This window comes from Mirounga angustirostris, unplaced genomic scaffold (assembly GCF_029215605.1).
Source record: "Mirounga angustirostris isolate CCGP_5_RB_7025 unplaced genomic scaffold, mMirAng1.0.hap1 SCAF_5, whole genome shotgun sequence".
In the NCBI taxonomy this organism is placed as follows: Eukaryota; Metazoa; Chordata; class Mammalia; order Carnivora; family Phocidae; genus Mirounga; species Mirounga angustirostris.
The window spans coordinates 157,802,981-157,816,646 of NW_026991713.1; the positions used below are offsets into that span (position 1 = coordinate 157,802,981).

The following is a 13,666-nucleotide window of genomic DNA, read 5'->3' on the forward strand; positions in this document are numbered from 1 at the left end:
AAGGCAGCCCATATGTGTGATTTTCTCCTGTGGTATTCAATTGCCTGGGTACAGACTGATGGTTTGGTCCAACCAGTAATAAGTTTTTCCCTAGATGAATAGATTAAGGGAAAGTGGAGAATGTTTGAAATAGTGTGATGATAGTAATGGAACATGGAACTTACACTGGATAAGACATTCAAAAGGCTGGATAAAAATTTAATTATGTCAGTGGACTAGAGCTGCTGCTCTATCCAATATGGTAGCCACTAGCCACATGTGGCTATTGAGCTCTTGAAATGTGGCTGCACTGAGATGTGCTGTAAGTATAAAGTACACACAGATTTCAAAGACTATATGAGCAACAGAGGATGTGAAATATCTCATTAATAATTTTATATTGGCTACAATGTTAACATGATAATATTTTGGATCTCTTGGATTAAATTAAAAATATTAAAATTAATCTTAACTGTTTCTTTTATACTTCTTAATGTGGCTGCTAGAAAAACATAAATGGCATATGTGGCTTGCATTATATTTCTGTTGAACAGGGCTGAACTAAAGGTCTCACTTAGTTGGGAAAATGTGTGGGGTGGTGGTATTAGAATAAAAGAAGAAATATTGGTCAGAGACTGAGCAACGTGAAATTTAGATTTGAGGTTGTACAGTTACCATCAATGGCAAGGCTATAGGAAAGCGTGAGGAGAGGTGGAGAAACAAATCACGGGCGTGTAGGAAGACCAAGGAATGGAGAAGTCAAAGGGCTGGACGAGTTAGCTGTCTAAATGTTGAAATCACCAAGAATGATGATGAGAGTGGGATGGAAATGAAGAGAAAGACTAACTGGGCACTAGAGTCTTTAATGAGTGAGGGGATGGTAAATGACCACTTTGAGGAGAAGCAACTGGTACCATAATCTGAGGATTCCACTTGAAAGATTTGGGGATTTTTTTTGAAAGGGAAAATGTTTTGGAAGTGGCAAAGGGGAATGCTGAGGTACCTGAGGTGACAGAGATAAGCAACCTACACTCAGGAAGGCTGCCCAGGAGGCTGGGGGACCTCTGAGTGTAAGCTAAGACAAGAAATTAAAGACAATGTCAGAGAAGAGGTTGAGAATATAGGGATGTCTGCTGGTGACAAACTGGGAATTCCAGAGGGGACAGAGCAAATGTCTGGGGAGGGAAGAGGGGGATAAGGGAAACTGGTCCAATCGGGATGTAGAAAACACAATGGACTGCAGATTCTGGGTGACGACAGATGCCCTACAAGATCTGGACTTCGGGGGCTGAGTGATCTCCCAGAACCAAGAGGATGATCAGCCGAAGCCATCGTCCTAAATACTTAGCTTAATGGTTTAGAAGCAGGGTGACAATCTTCAGGCATCTGACATCCTCACTGGTTCTGAGAGATGTTTTAAAGTAACAGTAATTAGTAATGATTAAAAAAAGAATAATTGGAACTTGCAATAATGTTGCTGTTGTGAAGATGAGTTAGAAAGGGCTTTTGATTAAACTAGATCAATGAGGAAAGATATTGGAAACAATGAGTGGAATGTCAGCCAGTATGTCAGTGGAGATGCGGCTGAAAAATGCTGCTGATGGAGAATTTAAGAATGCTTACCCAGGAAAATCTGCTCACATGGAGGTTTATTTCTTTTTTAGTGTTTTAATGATACATGCAGATTAGTTTACATACTGAAAGGAATCAGGAAGAATCTATACCAACTAGGTAACTGAGGCCACTCATAGGAATTGAGTTTAAAAGGGATGGTTACTATCTTCATTACATATTTGTGTGATGTTCGCATGTTTATAACGAGCATATATTACTTTTATAAACAGAAATATACACAGATACTATATCTTGGAACAGAAGTATACCTATATATGTAAAATCTGAAATTCTATAGAAATCCTTTCAAAAGGTTTTGAGGTCTCTGATAGAATGCAGGGATTGGCAAACTTTACAGACGGTAAGTATTTTAGGCTTTGTGGGCCACACGATCTCTGTCACAACTACTCAATTCTGCCAATGTAACACTGAACCAGCCGCAGATGATACGTAAATTAATAAGCATGGCTCTATTCCAATAAAAGTTTACTTACAAAAAGAGGCAGCAGTCCCAGATTTGGCCCAAAGATCATAGTTTGCCAACCCCTGAAATAATAAACACATAGGATAGAATAGTAGCCACTTGAAAAGAAGCAAAAAGACATAGCATTCCTCCATGTTTGCTGGGTAAGAACAATTTTTTTTAAAGATTTATTTATTTATCTTGAGAGAGAGAGAGATCCGAGGAGGGGCAGAGGGAGAGGGAACCCCGACCAGGGGCTCAATTCCACCACCTTGAGGTCAGACTAGAGCCAAACCCAGTATCAGATGCTTAACTGACTGAGCCACCCAGGCGCCCCTGGGTAAGAATAATTTAATGTAATTCTGGGTACAATTTGTACCATCTGTTAAAATTTTTAAAGAGAAAAAAAGATACTAAAAACCAAGGCAGAGGCAATGAGACAATTATTTCACACTAACTGGACTGACAGATGCTACTGACTAATGTCAGAGAAGTTACCTTGGAGCTTCTCAGAGATCAAAGCAAAGAGGGAAGAAACACGTGAGCTCTGAAACCTCCCATCAGCAGAAAAGGAAACATCTCAGATTAGCAGGAGAAATGGGCTTTTTCCATCTTTCTGAGCTTCAAGAGAATCTTGTTTTTCTTCAGGTCTTTATTTAAGGGCAGGAGACCAACTCATCCCAGTTTTCCCGGGTTAAAAGTACTGCGTCTCAAGAATTCCCTCAGTCTTGGGAAAATGAGGATGGTTGGTCACCCTAATTAATTAAGTGACATTGAGAGATGAGTTCTCAATAATAGCAGTTATGCAAATTTCAGAGTTCTTTTTACACATGCCCATTTCTGGTATCAACCAAAAATAATGGCCAACATATCCTTGGTCCAATACTCAAGTCATTGGTCCAACACTCAAATATTTACTGAGTGCCTACCATGTACCAGGCATTGCAGATACAGAGCTAAATAAAATACTTACCTCCCCTGCCCAGAGGCAGATAGTAAGTACCAGGAAATGGAACAGAAGCCCGTAGAGCTGCCTGGGTTGAGACTTTGAGGAGGAAGAGAAGACAAAATACTAGATTCTGGGGGAGGGATAAGTAGAATTGAATGGTGGTCATCTAACATGGATGGCAGAAAGGGCAACATGATTGTTCTCAAGGTCATGATGGAAGAAGAGAAAGACAAAGGAATCTCTAGGAGGACACATAAGGTTTCCTCAGCTGAAATCTCAAAGGCATTTCTCATGCAGAACTTCGGGCTGGGAACTCTGAGATGCAGAGGCCACCTCCCTCCTCAGAACTGTTCTCAGTTAAAGCTGATGTCAGATCATCCAAATTCAACTCAGGGAGGGTAACTCTGCTGAAAGTCACAAACAGAAGCCTGCAGGCTGGCCCTGGGCCACAAACACCCACACATGTGTCACCTCTCTGAAGATCCTTACATTTTCAAAAAAATTAAATTTTAAATTACTTAAATTTTAAAATATTTTGGGATATTTTACAAAATCAGTTGAATTTAGTTAAAAATCAGAAGACCAGATGATCTGTCCCCGATGGTGCAAGCAGCTGGACCCCCCCCACCTTAGATGTCCATGCTCGTGTGCAGAGACAACACTGTCCCCTGCTACCCACCACCCTCCCCCCACCCCCGACACTAAGACCACAGCCAGTCCCCATTTGCCTTCATGCTTGCCGTGTTCTTTAGTTCACACTCAGGCTGCTTCATTGATTGATGTCAAGTTCTTGCCCTGGTAGTCATTCCTATTCAAGTTGGTGACCCCAAGGCTAAGCTAATAAGCTAAGTTATAGAGTTTCTTGGTGATCCATGGGACCCAAGGAGATCTCAGGATTCTTAGAGGACTTGGTGCTCTTTAATGTTTGATCTCTAACCTCACCAAAAAGATGGTGGCCTTCACATTCCTCACAGAAATTGTAAAACTTTACCTCAACCACATGTCAATCCATGCTCTCTTCACACTTAGCTGACATTCTAACCTCAGTTCCCCTCCCACTGACCCCTATAGTTCTCCTTGGGGAGCCATCATCATCTTCAAGATCTGCTACACCGAGGGCATGGACTGCCCCTGTCCCTTTGACTGCCAGATCCAGAGCACCTAGCACTAGAGGGTCTCAATAAATATGGCTGGATGAGCAAATAAAATGTCTGCCTTTCATCCAAGATTAATCGTGCTTCTGGCTCTTAATCTCACCCCCTTGGACACCTTGACATAGTAGGGCTCTTCCCCTAAATCCAGTATCGAGAAACGACCTTTCCTTCCCCCTGAGGAAGGCTGAAGGTCAAACATTCTAAAATCCAAGGGACTGCAGATGTGGTGGGCAGAATTCTAAGATGGCCCCAAGGTTTCCTGCTATAATGACCAGGACTGTGAATATAATGCACAATCATGCTTGCAATCACACTACCTTACATGGCAAAAGGGATTTTGCAGATGTAATTGAGGTTACTTATCAGTTGACTTTGAGTTCATCAAAAAGGAGGGCTATCTGGTGAGTCTAATAAAATCATGGGAGCCCTTTAAAGACTGAAAGTTTTCCCAAACTGATAGCAGAAGAGTAAAGTCAGCAAGATTTTTGAAGGATGAGAATGATTTAATGTGCCATTGTTGATTTTGGACATGAAGGGGACCATGTGTAAGGACTAGAAAGTGGCCAATAGTCAGCCAGAAAGCTAGGACTTCAGTGCTACAACCCCCAGGAATTGAATTCTGCCAACACTTTGAATGATCCCAAAAGTAGTTTTTTCCACCAGGGCCTCAAGATGACAGCCAAGCCCAGCTGACATCTGGTTTCAACCTTGGGGAACCTGAAACTGAGAACCCAGCTGAGCCCACCCTGCATCCTGACCCACAAAACTGTGAGGTAATAAATGGCTGCTATCTTAAGCTGCCAAGGCCGTGGTAATTAGTTACACAGCAATAGAAAACTAATACCATAAGTCATTACCACCTGTTCAATAGATAACGAGATACAGGATGACCTAAAGGTGGAATACTGCCCCCACATGGACACAAAGATGAGAAGACACAAGCCAAGGCATGTTTGCTCCAGAACATGCTGCCTCTTTACTGTGGGGCCCAGGTCCCCGAAGCTGACTGAGTATTCCCTTTAAAGCCCTTTCCACACAAGACAGCCCAAGCCTAACATACAGCCAAGCCTGGGAAGAGGGTGTTTGGGAGAAAGAACATGGAAGCAGATGGCATTACAGGAAGGGGGACACAAGCTGAGAAGGGAGACTCTGAGGTCTGTGATAAGTCAGAGAAGAGCCTGGGTCTCACTTGACTAGGTGTTCCTTAGTGCTCAGCATACCATATAGGAGAGTTACACAACCAGAATGCCCCTAGGCCTCACCAGCCTTGGGGCACAAATGAGGTCACACCAGCATTTATACTTGTAATTTGCTTGCTCAGACTCCTTCATTAGGGCACAGGATAAGTTGCTGGAACAGAGAGACTTAAATACATAGTAGTTCAGGCAAAATAGAAGTTGATTTCTCCTCCATGTAACATCCCAGAGGTGGACAGTGGTCCTGGACAGGGAGGTGACTCTGCTCTACAATGTCACTCAGGGTCCCAGGTTCCTTCTATCTTGTTCTCATCTAAGTCAAAGCTCATGCACAACCACCAACATTCCAGCCCCCAGAGAGGGGAGAAGAGAAGAATTAGAGGCCAAGCAATTTCCTTTTAAGGAAATGACACATCACTTCCTCTCACATTCCAATGGCAAGAATGTGGCCAAGCCGAGCTATAAGGGAGGATGCGAAATGTAGTTTCCCCTGAACAGCCTACAGACTCCTATAATTAAAAGGGAAGAGTACATTTGGGGGAGCGATAAGGAGTCAACATGACAACACCACCCCAAGTTTTGCTGGGAGCCTTGGAAGATGTCACACATGTGCTTGAACACCATCTGAGTCCCACAGTTCCTGTGCATTGGCCATGTCTGCTGTGTCAGTGCTCTGGGAATCAGCAGAGAAAGCACTGTGTAGACCAGAGGGCAGTCCCCTGGAGCTCCCAGAACTACGTGACTATCGTAGTTTGGGATCCCTCAAAGCAGAGCCAGAGGCAAGGATTTGGGTACCAATAGTTGATTTGGGAGGTGATCCCAAGAAGTAGGAGAGGAGAAGTAGGCAGAGTAATGGGGGAAAGAAGAAAAGTCAATAAAAAGTCAATAAATTGTGTGCTGTTCACCTGATAACTGTTGTGGATAAGTAGGACTCAGTCCTACCATAGACATGCTGAGGAATTGTGTCTCTGAAGGACAGGAGGCTGAGACATTTACCCCTCCTCCCATATCCCATTAGTTGAGGTCTATCCCCAAGGGCATTATCTCCCCAGCCTGTCCAAGGGCTGAGTCGGCTCTCAGTGAGACAGAGAAGCAGAGAGAAGGTGGGACACTGTCTGCATGCATGAGAAGTGCCCACCACGGGCTGCTACTGAAATCTGACAAGGGCCAGGGGATGTGGTGTGGGCTGGGCTAAGCTAGGCTGAGGACACGCCATCCTGTCTTCTCTGAGCCTGGACATGAACCCTTACAATGTCCTCATCACAGTTCCCTTACCCTGATGTAACTCACCATGCCAATAATGCCTGGGGTTCATAGGCTTCTGGTCCAGTCCCAGCTGAAGCACAGCCCTGAATACCAAAAGTTATCTATGAACATACCTGTCCTCCCCTGCAAGCATCAAGGGAATTCATCAAGTATTGCCTGGCTCTCAATAAATATTAGCTCCTATTATTATTAGGTTGAGGGTTTATGAGCAATGCCTGGCTCCCGTGAGGCAGGCTGTATGTGATAATGAACACTAACATTATTTTGGGCCAAGATCACAGTTATTAAATGGTGGAGCCAAGATTCAATCCAGGCAGCCCGACTCCTGAGTCTTCGGTCCTAGCCACAGCGTTCTGCCACTTCTCCAGGGGTAATCCCTGGTGGCGTTTATTAGATAATATAATTGGGACTCTAATGTGTGGGGCTACCTGGGAAAGCACCGGGAAGAATGCTCAGGAATGAGAAGGGATGTTTCAGGAATTCACAACCAAAGCAAGCCCTCCAGGGCAGCCTCATTCTGTCCTCCCCACCCAAGCAGGGCCAGACTGGCAGCACCAAAGAGATCATCTCAGTGGTTAACACTGGGTCCTTCAACCGCTCCAGCAGATGGGAAGGATGGGGAGACGGTGATGAGGTTGGGGCCTCAAGAACACTGAATAATGGTGCCGGAGTTTTAGAACCTTGGTATAAGTGATTTCAGCTTGGTTAGCTTTTTAGGACTGCAAAGAAACTGGATGTGGAGGGGACAGGTGCAGGGAGCAGCCGCTGGGCTGGAAGGCTGCCATGCCACCTGCGATGGGAGAGAGCAGAGGAGGAAGCTCATTAACCGTCCCTGGATCATTAACTCTTGGTCCCTAGAGGCACAATCACTGAGGCTGGACTTTTAGATGTGTCCATCTCTCCGCAGGGGTCTCTGGGGGCTCCAGCCTAGGCCAAGGCTCTCATCTTGGGAAGAAAGTGGTACAAGCCACCTTTCTGGACACAGGAATCTGGTAACCATTGTTTGGGCAGAATAACAAAGGCTACTATTTACTGAAAGCATCTTCTGCTCAGGTGGGGAAACTGAGGCTCAGAGAGGTTAATTAACCTGCCAGGGCACACCATTTGAAAGGGGGCAGAGCCAGATGTCAAAGCAAGCCTGTCTGGATCCCTAATTCATGTTCTTAATCATTACATTGCCCTGAGTCTTGCAGGATGTATGACAACAGTTCTCATGGCCAGTGGGAGCATCCAAGAATGTGCCACACCGCCTGAACAGCAGGCAGAGGGGTGTAGGTTGCTCAAGTACGCATCAATTATTCATTGGTCGATATTCACTGAGAGCCTCTTATTTGTCAGGCCCCAGGAATGGAAGGATGAATGGGAGAAACTGGGTCCCAGCTCTCGTGGAGAGAGTGAGGGAGAGGGGACACCAGTACCCATCATTTCAGATAGTGGCTATGACAGGAAGGAAATAAAGGATGAGACACAGAGTGACAGTACGCAGGCTCACCCCTGGAAGACCTGGGGAAAGAGAATGCAAGGGAAAGAAACAGCAAAAGCCCCGCAGTGAGTCCAGACTTGGTAACTCTGAGACCTAGAAAGTGGCCTAGAGTATAAGTGAGCGGGACATGGGATGAGAGAAAGTCAGAGTCAGGAAGCCCCTGACCCCACCCCCCCCCACCAGCCCCTGCTCAGTGCCTCACACTGAGATTCTAACTTTCTGTGCCAGGCTTGCTGACCAGTCTCTGACCTGCAGGTGCCTGGTACAGGTCCAGGCATGGAATCGGTGGACAGATCAGACCCACGAGAAGAAGGTGGTAACTCTCAGCAGAAGTTGGGTGACAGCCCCTGTGGCCACCAGCGATGAGCAGCGACTCAGACTCTGCTACTACTGTAAGAGGAGAGGGACGGTCTGGCCTGGCTTCCCTCTGGATTGGGGTCACCTGGGGCTTTGTACCTGAGGGTCCTGCATCTTGGCTGCTCCAGGATTAGGCGAAGTTCTGTGCCCTCTGCCAGGACTTGCCTCCTCCAAGGCTCACTTGCTCACTTTGAGAAACCCTGCCTCTGGGAAGCCTTCCCTGATCACCTCTCCCCCAACTTCTGGAACCTCTATCTGTCTTTCCCCCCTTATCCTCCAGAGCACGCATCACTCTTAACATGCCATATATTTTATATACTGTGTTTCTTGCTTGTCTCCCCAGCATTAGAACGTAAGCTCCGTAGAGGCAAAGATGTTTGCCTTTTGGTTAACTGCTATGCCAAGCTCAATAAATACTCATTGCATGAATGAATGAGTGAATGAATGAATGAATGAATGAATGAATGAATGTTACCAGAGCCAGATGATTCACGAGGCAGAACAAACATCATCATGGGACACCAGCTAAGCAGTAGCAGCCACAAAATAAAATTGTTTCCATTTCAACAAATTAATTAAACTTTTGCCAATTAGCACATCTCAGAAGGAAGCTATTTCAACACATACACTTTGTGTTTTCTGCCTTAGTATTACTTTTATTCTGAATTAATGGTGGTAGATCCAGGGAACACCATAATATTTTCAATGGTTAAAGCCTTTAAACCCAGCCTTAAATTCTGCAGCTCTCCACCCTGCCAAAACTTACCTATGAAACAAAGCCACCTAGTGAAAAATTCAACTTCCATTGCCTATATATACTTTAATCTTTCCTCTAGAATTTAGAGTCTATATCAGTTAAACATCAAACTTCCATTTGAGTAAGTTTTTCCTGGCTAGTGTGTAACTCAGCAAAATGTAGATTCTTGGGCCCAGTCACCTAGAACAAAATCTGGCCACAGACTGCTATAAGAAATGTGGGTCTCACTGCTACGAGGGATTGATTTAATGTTGGCATCCACTGGGACATGAGGTGGGGAGAACCCAAGCACTGCAGTGGTTAGTAAAAAGCCCATATCCTCCAAATATTCTAAGTAGGCATTAAAAATCCTAAAGTGATGAAGAGTTCAGGATGAGAAGATGGGGACCCGCCCGAGGCAGAGCAGCAAACTTTCCTCCTTGTCTCCTGGAGGCTTTCCTTCCCTGCCCTGCATCCTGCCCAGCTACACAATGTGGCTGGTAATAATGCTACACAGGAGGAGATAAAAAATTGGAAAAGACTATTTATTCTTGCCCTAGGAGAAGGTGTTTCCTACAGCCTATAAATTTGGGCAAAATCATCCCCTCAGAGATAAGCTTGGAACAAGTAACTAGATACCTGAAAATAGTAAACTCTCAATTTACTGCCAGCCAGATGGGTCTCTGACATCTTCTCAACTTCCCCAGAAACCAAATGAGCCCATTTGGTTACTAAAAATGAGGTCCCAGCCAAGTCACCAGCCATGCACTTAAGAATTTTGCATCTAAGATGTTCACATCTCTTATTCACTGTCTCCTTCCCGTGGGCACTTTAGTCCCTGAGCTTTGGTGATTCACCTCAGGTCAGCCAGCAGAATGTGGAAGGAAGCTCTTCACAGCATCTATGATTTAGCTCAGAGGAAGGGGACAACCCCAGCTCAGAGTGGGAGGGCTAGTAGATGAGGGCAGACCCAGGCTCACAGAGCAGGGGTCCCAAACCAGTGCCCACAGAGACAGGCAGGCAACCTTGGAGTCTGAAGTGCACTGACCCAAACACTGCATGCCCTCTACTGGGGGCACAACTCAGCCATTTGCCACACAAGATCCTCCAGGTTTGTCCAGACAATCTGAAAGTCTAGATTTTGAAACAAAATAACCTTATTTTTCAATGTTGTCAAAAGAATTCCATTTTATAATAGTTGTGTGAACCAAAGAAGACATATCTGTAGACCACCAGTTTGTAATTCCCTTTATGGAGGAGCTGGGAGTCTGTACAACACCTATAGCAGGAACGTGGGGCGGGAAGCAGACTAGAGGCCCAGAGGGAGAGAGGGGAGAGCTCAGGACTCAGGCCCAAGCCTTTTGATTAGATGGGAGCACCTCCGCAGATCCTGAAGACGAGCCTGCCAGGGAATGACACTTCACTTCACCTCATAGGATCAGACTTACTTCCTCTGCTCTAGCTTAGTTTGGACTCAGGGCCAGGCAGGTCTAGAAAAGCAGCACTTGGCCCAGTTCCAGCAAGGCTGAGGACAACAGACTGGGGGTGTGGGGAGTGGGCCAGTAGAGTATGAACACTGAGTGTGAGTAAGAGCATGGGCCTTGTGATCTTGGACTCCAGGCCCCTTTATTGATCACATCACTGAAGTCAGATGAAGAGAAGAAGGGGAAGCTCCCAGAAGTAAAGGATAAACAGTTTTCTATCAGATGGGGAGGCAGCACAGAGCAAAGGATAGGAGCCCAAGGCTCTGGAGTCCAACTGCCTCATGTGTGAACTTGGGCAAGTGCCTTCACTTCTCCCCTCTTTGCTCTCTCCAATCACTTCTCTCACTGACATTTTTTTTAAAAAGGTTTTATTTTAAGATACTGTAGATGCACATTCGCTTTTAAGAAAAAAGAAAGATCATAGATCTTTTTTCCCAATTTTCTCCAATGGTAACTTTGCATAAATATGATACAATATCACAGCCAGGAAGTTGACATTGATACAATCCATTCATACGTGTGTGTGTATGTGTTTAGTTCAATGCAATTTTATCCCATGTGTAGATCTGTGTCAACACCACCACTGTTGGGATCCATGACCGTAGGAATCCTCGTGCTGCCCTTTGACAGCCACCACCAGCCGCCTCCCTCCCCTCCTCTCTAATGCATGGCCACCTTTAATCTCCATTTCTATAATTCTGTCATTTCAAGAATATTATATAAATGAGATCATATGGTATGTGATCCCTTGGGATTGGCTTTTTTTCCCCACTCAGCCTAAACCCTCGGAGACCAATCCAAGTTGTTGCATGTAACAGTAGCCTGTCCCTTTTATTGCTGACTATTAATTCATAGTATGGATGTTCCACAATTTAACTATTCACCTGTTGAAGGACATCTGGATTGTTTCCAATTATTGGTCATTATGAATAAAGCTGCTATGAACTTATGCATGGGCTTTTGTGTGAATATAGGTCTTCACTGCTCTGGGACAATTGCCCAAGAGTACAATTGATGGGTTGTATGATAAAGCACATGTTTAACTTCCATAGAAACTGCCATACTCTTTTTGAGAGTGGCTACATCCTTATACATCCCTACCAGCAATGAATGAGTGATCCAGGTCCTCCCCATCCTCACAAGCATTTGGTGTTATCACTATTTTCAAAAACTGTAATCATCCCATAGGTGACGGGGATTAAGGAGGGCACTTGTGATGAGCACTGGGTGTTGTATGTAAGTGATGAATCACTAAATTCTACACCTGAAACAAATATTACACTAATGCTAACAAATTGGAATTTAAATAAAAACTTGAAAAAGAAAAAAAAAGAAGCATATGGGAAAAACACTCTAACCATCCGGACAGAGGTATACGGGCATCTCATTGTGATTTTAATTTGCATTTCCCTAACAGCTAATGATTCGAACATCTATTCATGTGACACCCACTTTTACAAGATCAATCTTGTGAAAGTTTACTTGCCTGATGAACAGAGATAATAATGGGAACAGTACTTACCACACAGAGATGCTATGGAAGTTCTCTCGAAGCACCTGAAGAGTGTGAGTATTCAAGAAACGATAGCTGTTAAAATTCCTGGAAGAGAGGGGTTAATAATATAAGCTTCAGAGTGAAACAGAATCTCATTCTGTGATCACTGAGAATACCACCCCTAAAACTCACTTTATTTCTCTATCAAATGAGAGGAATAACATCACTTCCTTATAGGGTTGCCATGAAACTCAAACAGAATGCATGCAAGGCACTTAATACAGTACCTAGCAAGTACTCAACTCTAGCTTTCCCCTCCAGTATTGTTTGTCTGAGGCCCCAGCTAAGCCTTGTCTCCCTAACGGACTCTTCATGCCTCTTTCACTATTGTTTTCCCGGCCCTCCAGGGTCACTCTGCTGGGGCTGGGGTAGGGGGAATCCTGAATACAAACTCTCCTATTGAGGATTATTACTACACCAGGGCCCTCCACCGCTCCAGGAGAAGAAACAACAGATTTGGCTGGGGAGCTGGGTGAGATCACATTTATCTAAGGAGCTTCCAAATGAAAACTAGCATTTGTACTTATTGCATTTCACCTCCAAATTTGATTACATTTCTCTCCCGCTGTAAATCTGCCTTCCCTTCTGCCAACTTATTATTAAAGCCAGGACAGAATTGGTGGAGTGATACGTAAAATTTCCATCTTGGCTTTGACATTCCAGGAAGTTACAAACCAATTACAGCTGCTGAGCCTCAGGCCCTCATGACTCACAGAGCACAGCAAGGGATGGAAGAGGCTGGAGCGGGGACATGAGGGAGATAGTGAGTTGGAAATCAAAGGTCAATTAAAATAAAACAGTCAATTTTAATTTGAATGTCTTGCTTATATTCACATCCCTTTCCCATAAATGAGAAAGTAAATGAAGCTTGTTCATTTGTGTGGGTGTGTTGTGTGTTTTTTGAGGACAATGAGGGCTTTTGAAATGGTTTCAGAGTCTCAAAGATTTAAAATTTGAAATGTCCCAGGGAGAAAACATACGATCTGGTGACCTACCCAAATGTCAGCAGCCCTTAGGTATCTGCCTAACAAAGAGCCATCGGCACTAGCCTTAGGGCACATGGGTCTAATGTCAGCAGTTCCAGCTTTGGGAATGGGCACCTCTGTGCCTGAGACCTGACTCTACCACTTAAAAGCTGAAGGAGCTTGGCCAAAGTGTGAGCACCTTCTCTGTGCCTCTATTTCCTCATCAGTAAATTGAAGATAATCATTCCTACCCCTGTCAGTTATTTTATTTATTTATTTATTTTTAAAGATTTTATTTATTTATTTGGCAGTGAGAGAGGGAACACAAGCAGGGGAGTGGGAGAGGGAGAAGCAGGCTTCCCACCGAGCAGGGAGCCCGATGTGGGGCTCGATCCCAGGACCCCGGGACCACGACCTGAGCCAAAGGCAGACGCTCAACGGCTGAGCCACCCAGGCACCCCCCTG

At 44.8% G+C, this 13,666-nt stretch overlaps 1 protein-coding gene across 9 annotated transcripts in view; it reads right to left on the minus strand.

The window, feature by feature from the left end:
* The window catches only part of USP31 (ubiquitin specific peptidase 31), a 219,437-nt gene that overhangs the window by 103,537 nt on the left and 102,234 nt on the right, over positions 1–13,666 (minus strand). For all 9 annotated transcript variants that reach the window (XM_064592800.1, XM_064592797.1, XM_054507550.2 and 6 more), the window contains one exon: positions 12,204–12,281. In XM_064592800.1, coding sequence (XP_064448870.1) covers positions 12,256–12,281 — 26 coding nt within the window. In that variant the 3' untranslated portion in view covers positions 12,204–12,255. The remainder of the gene's footprint in view (positions 1–12,203; positions 12,282–13,666) is intronic.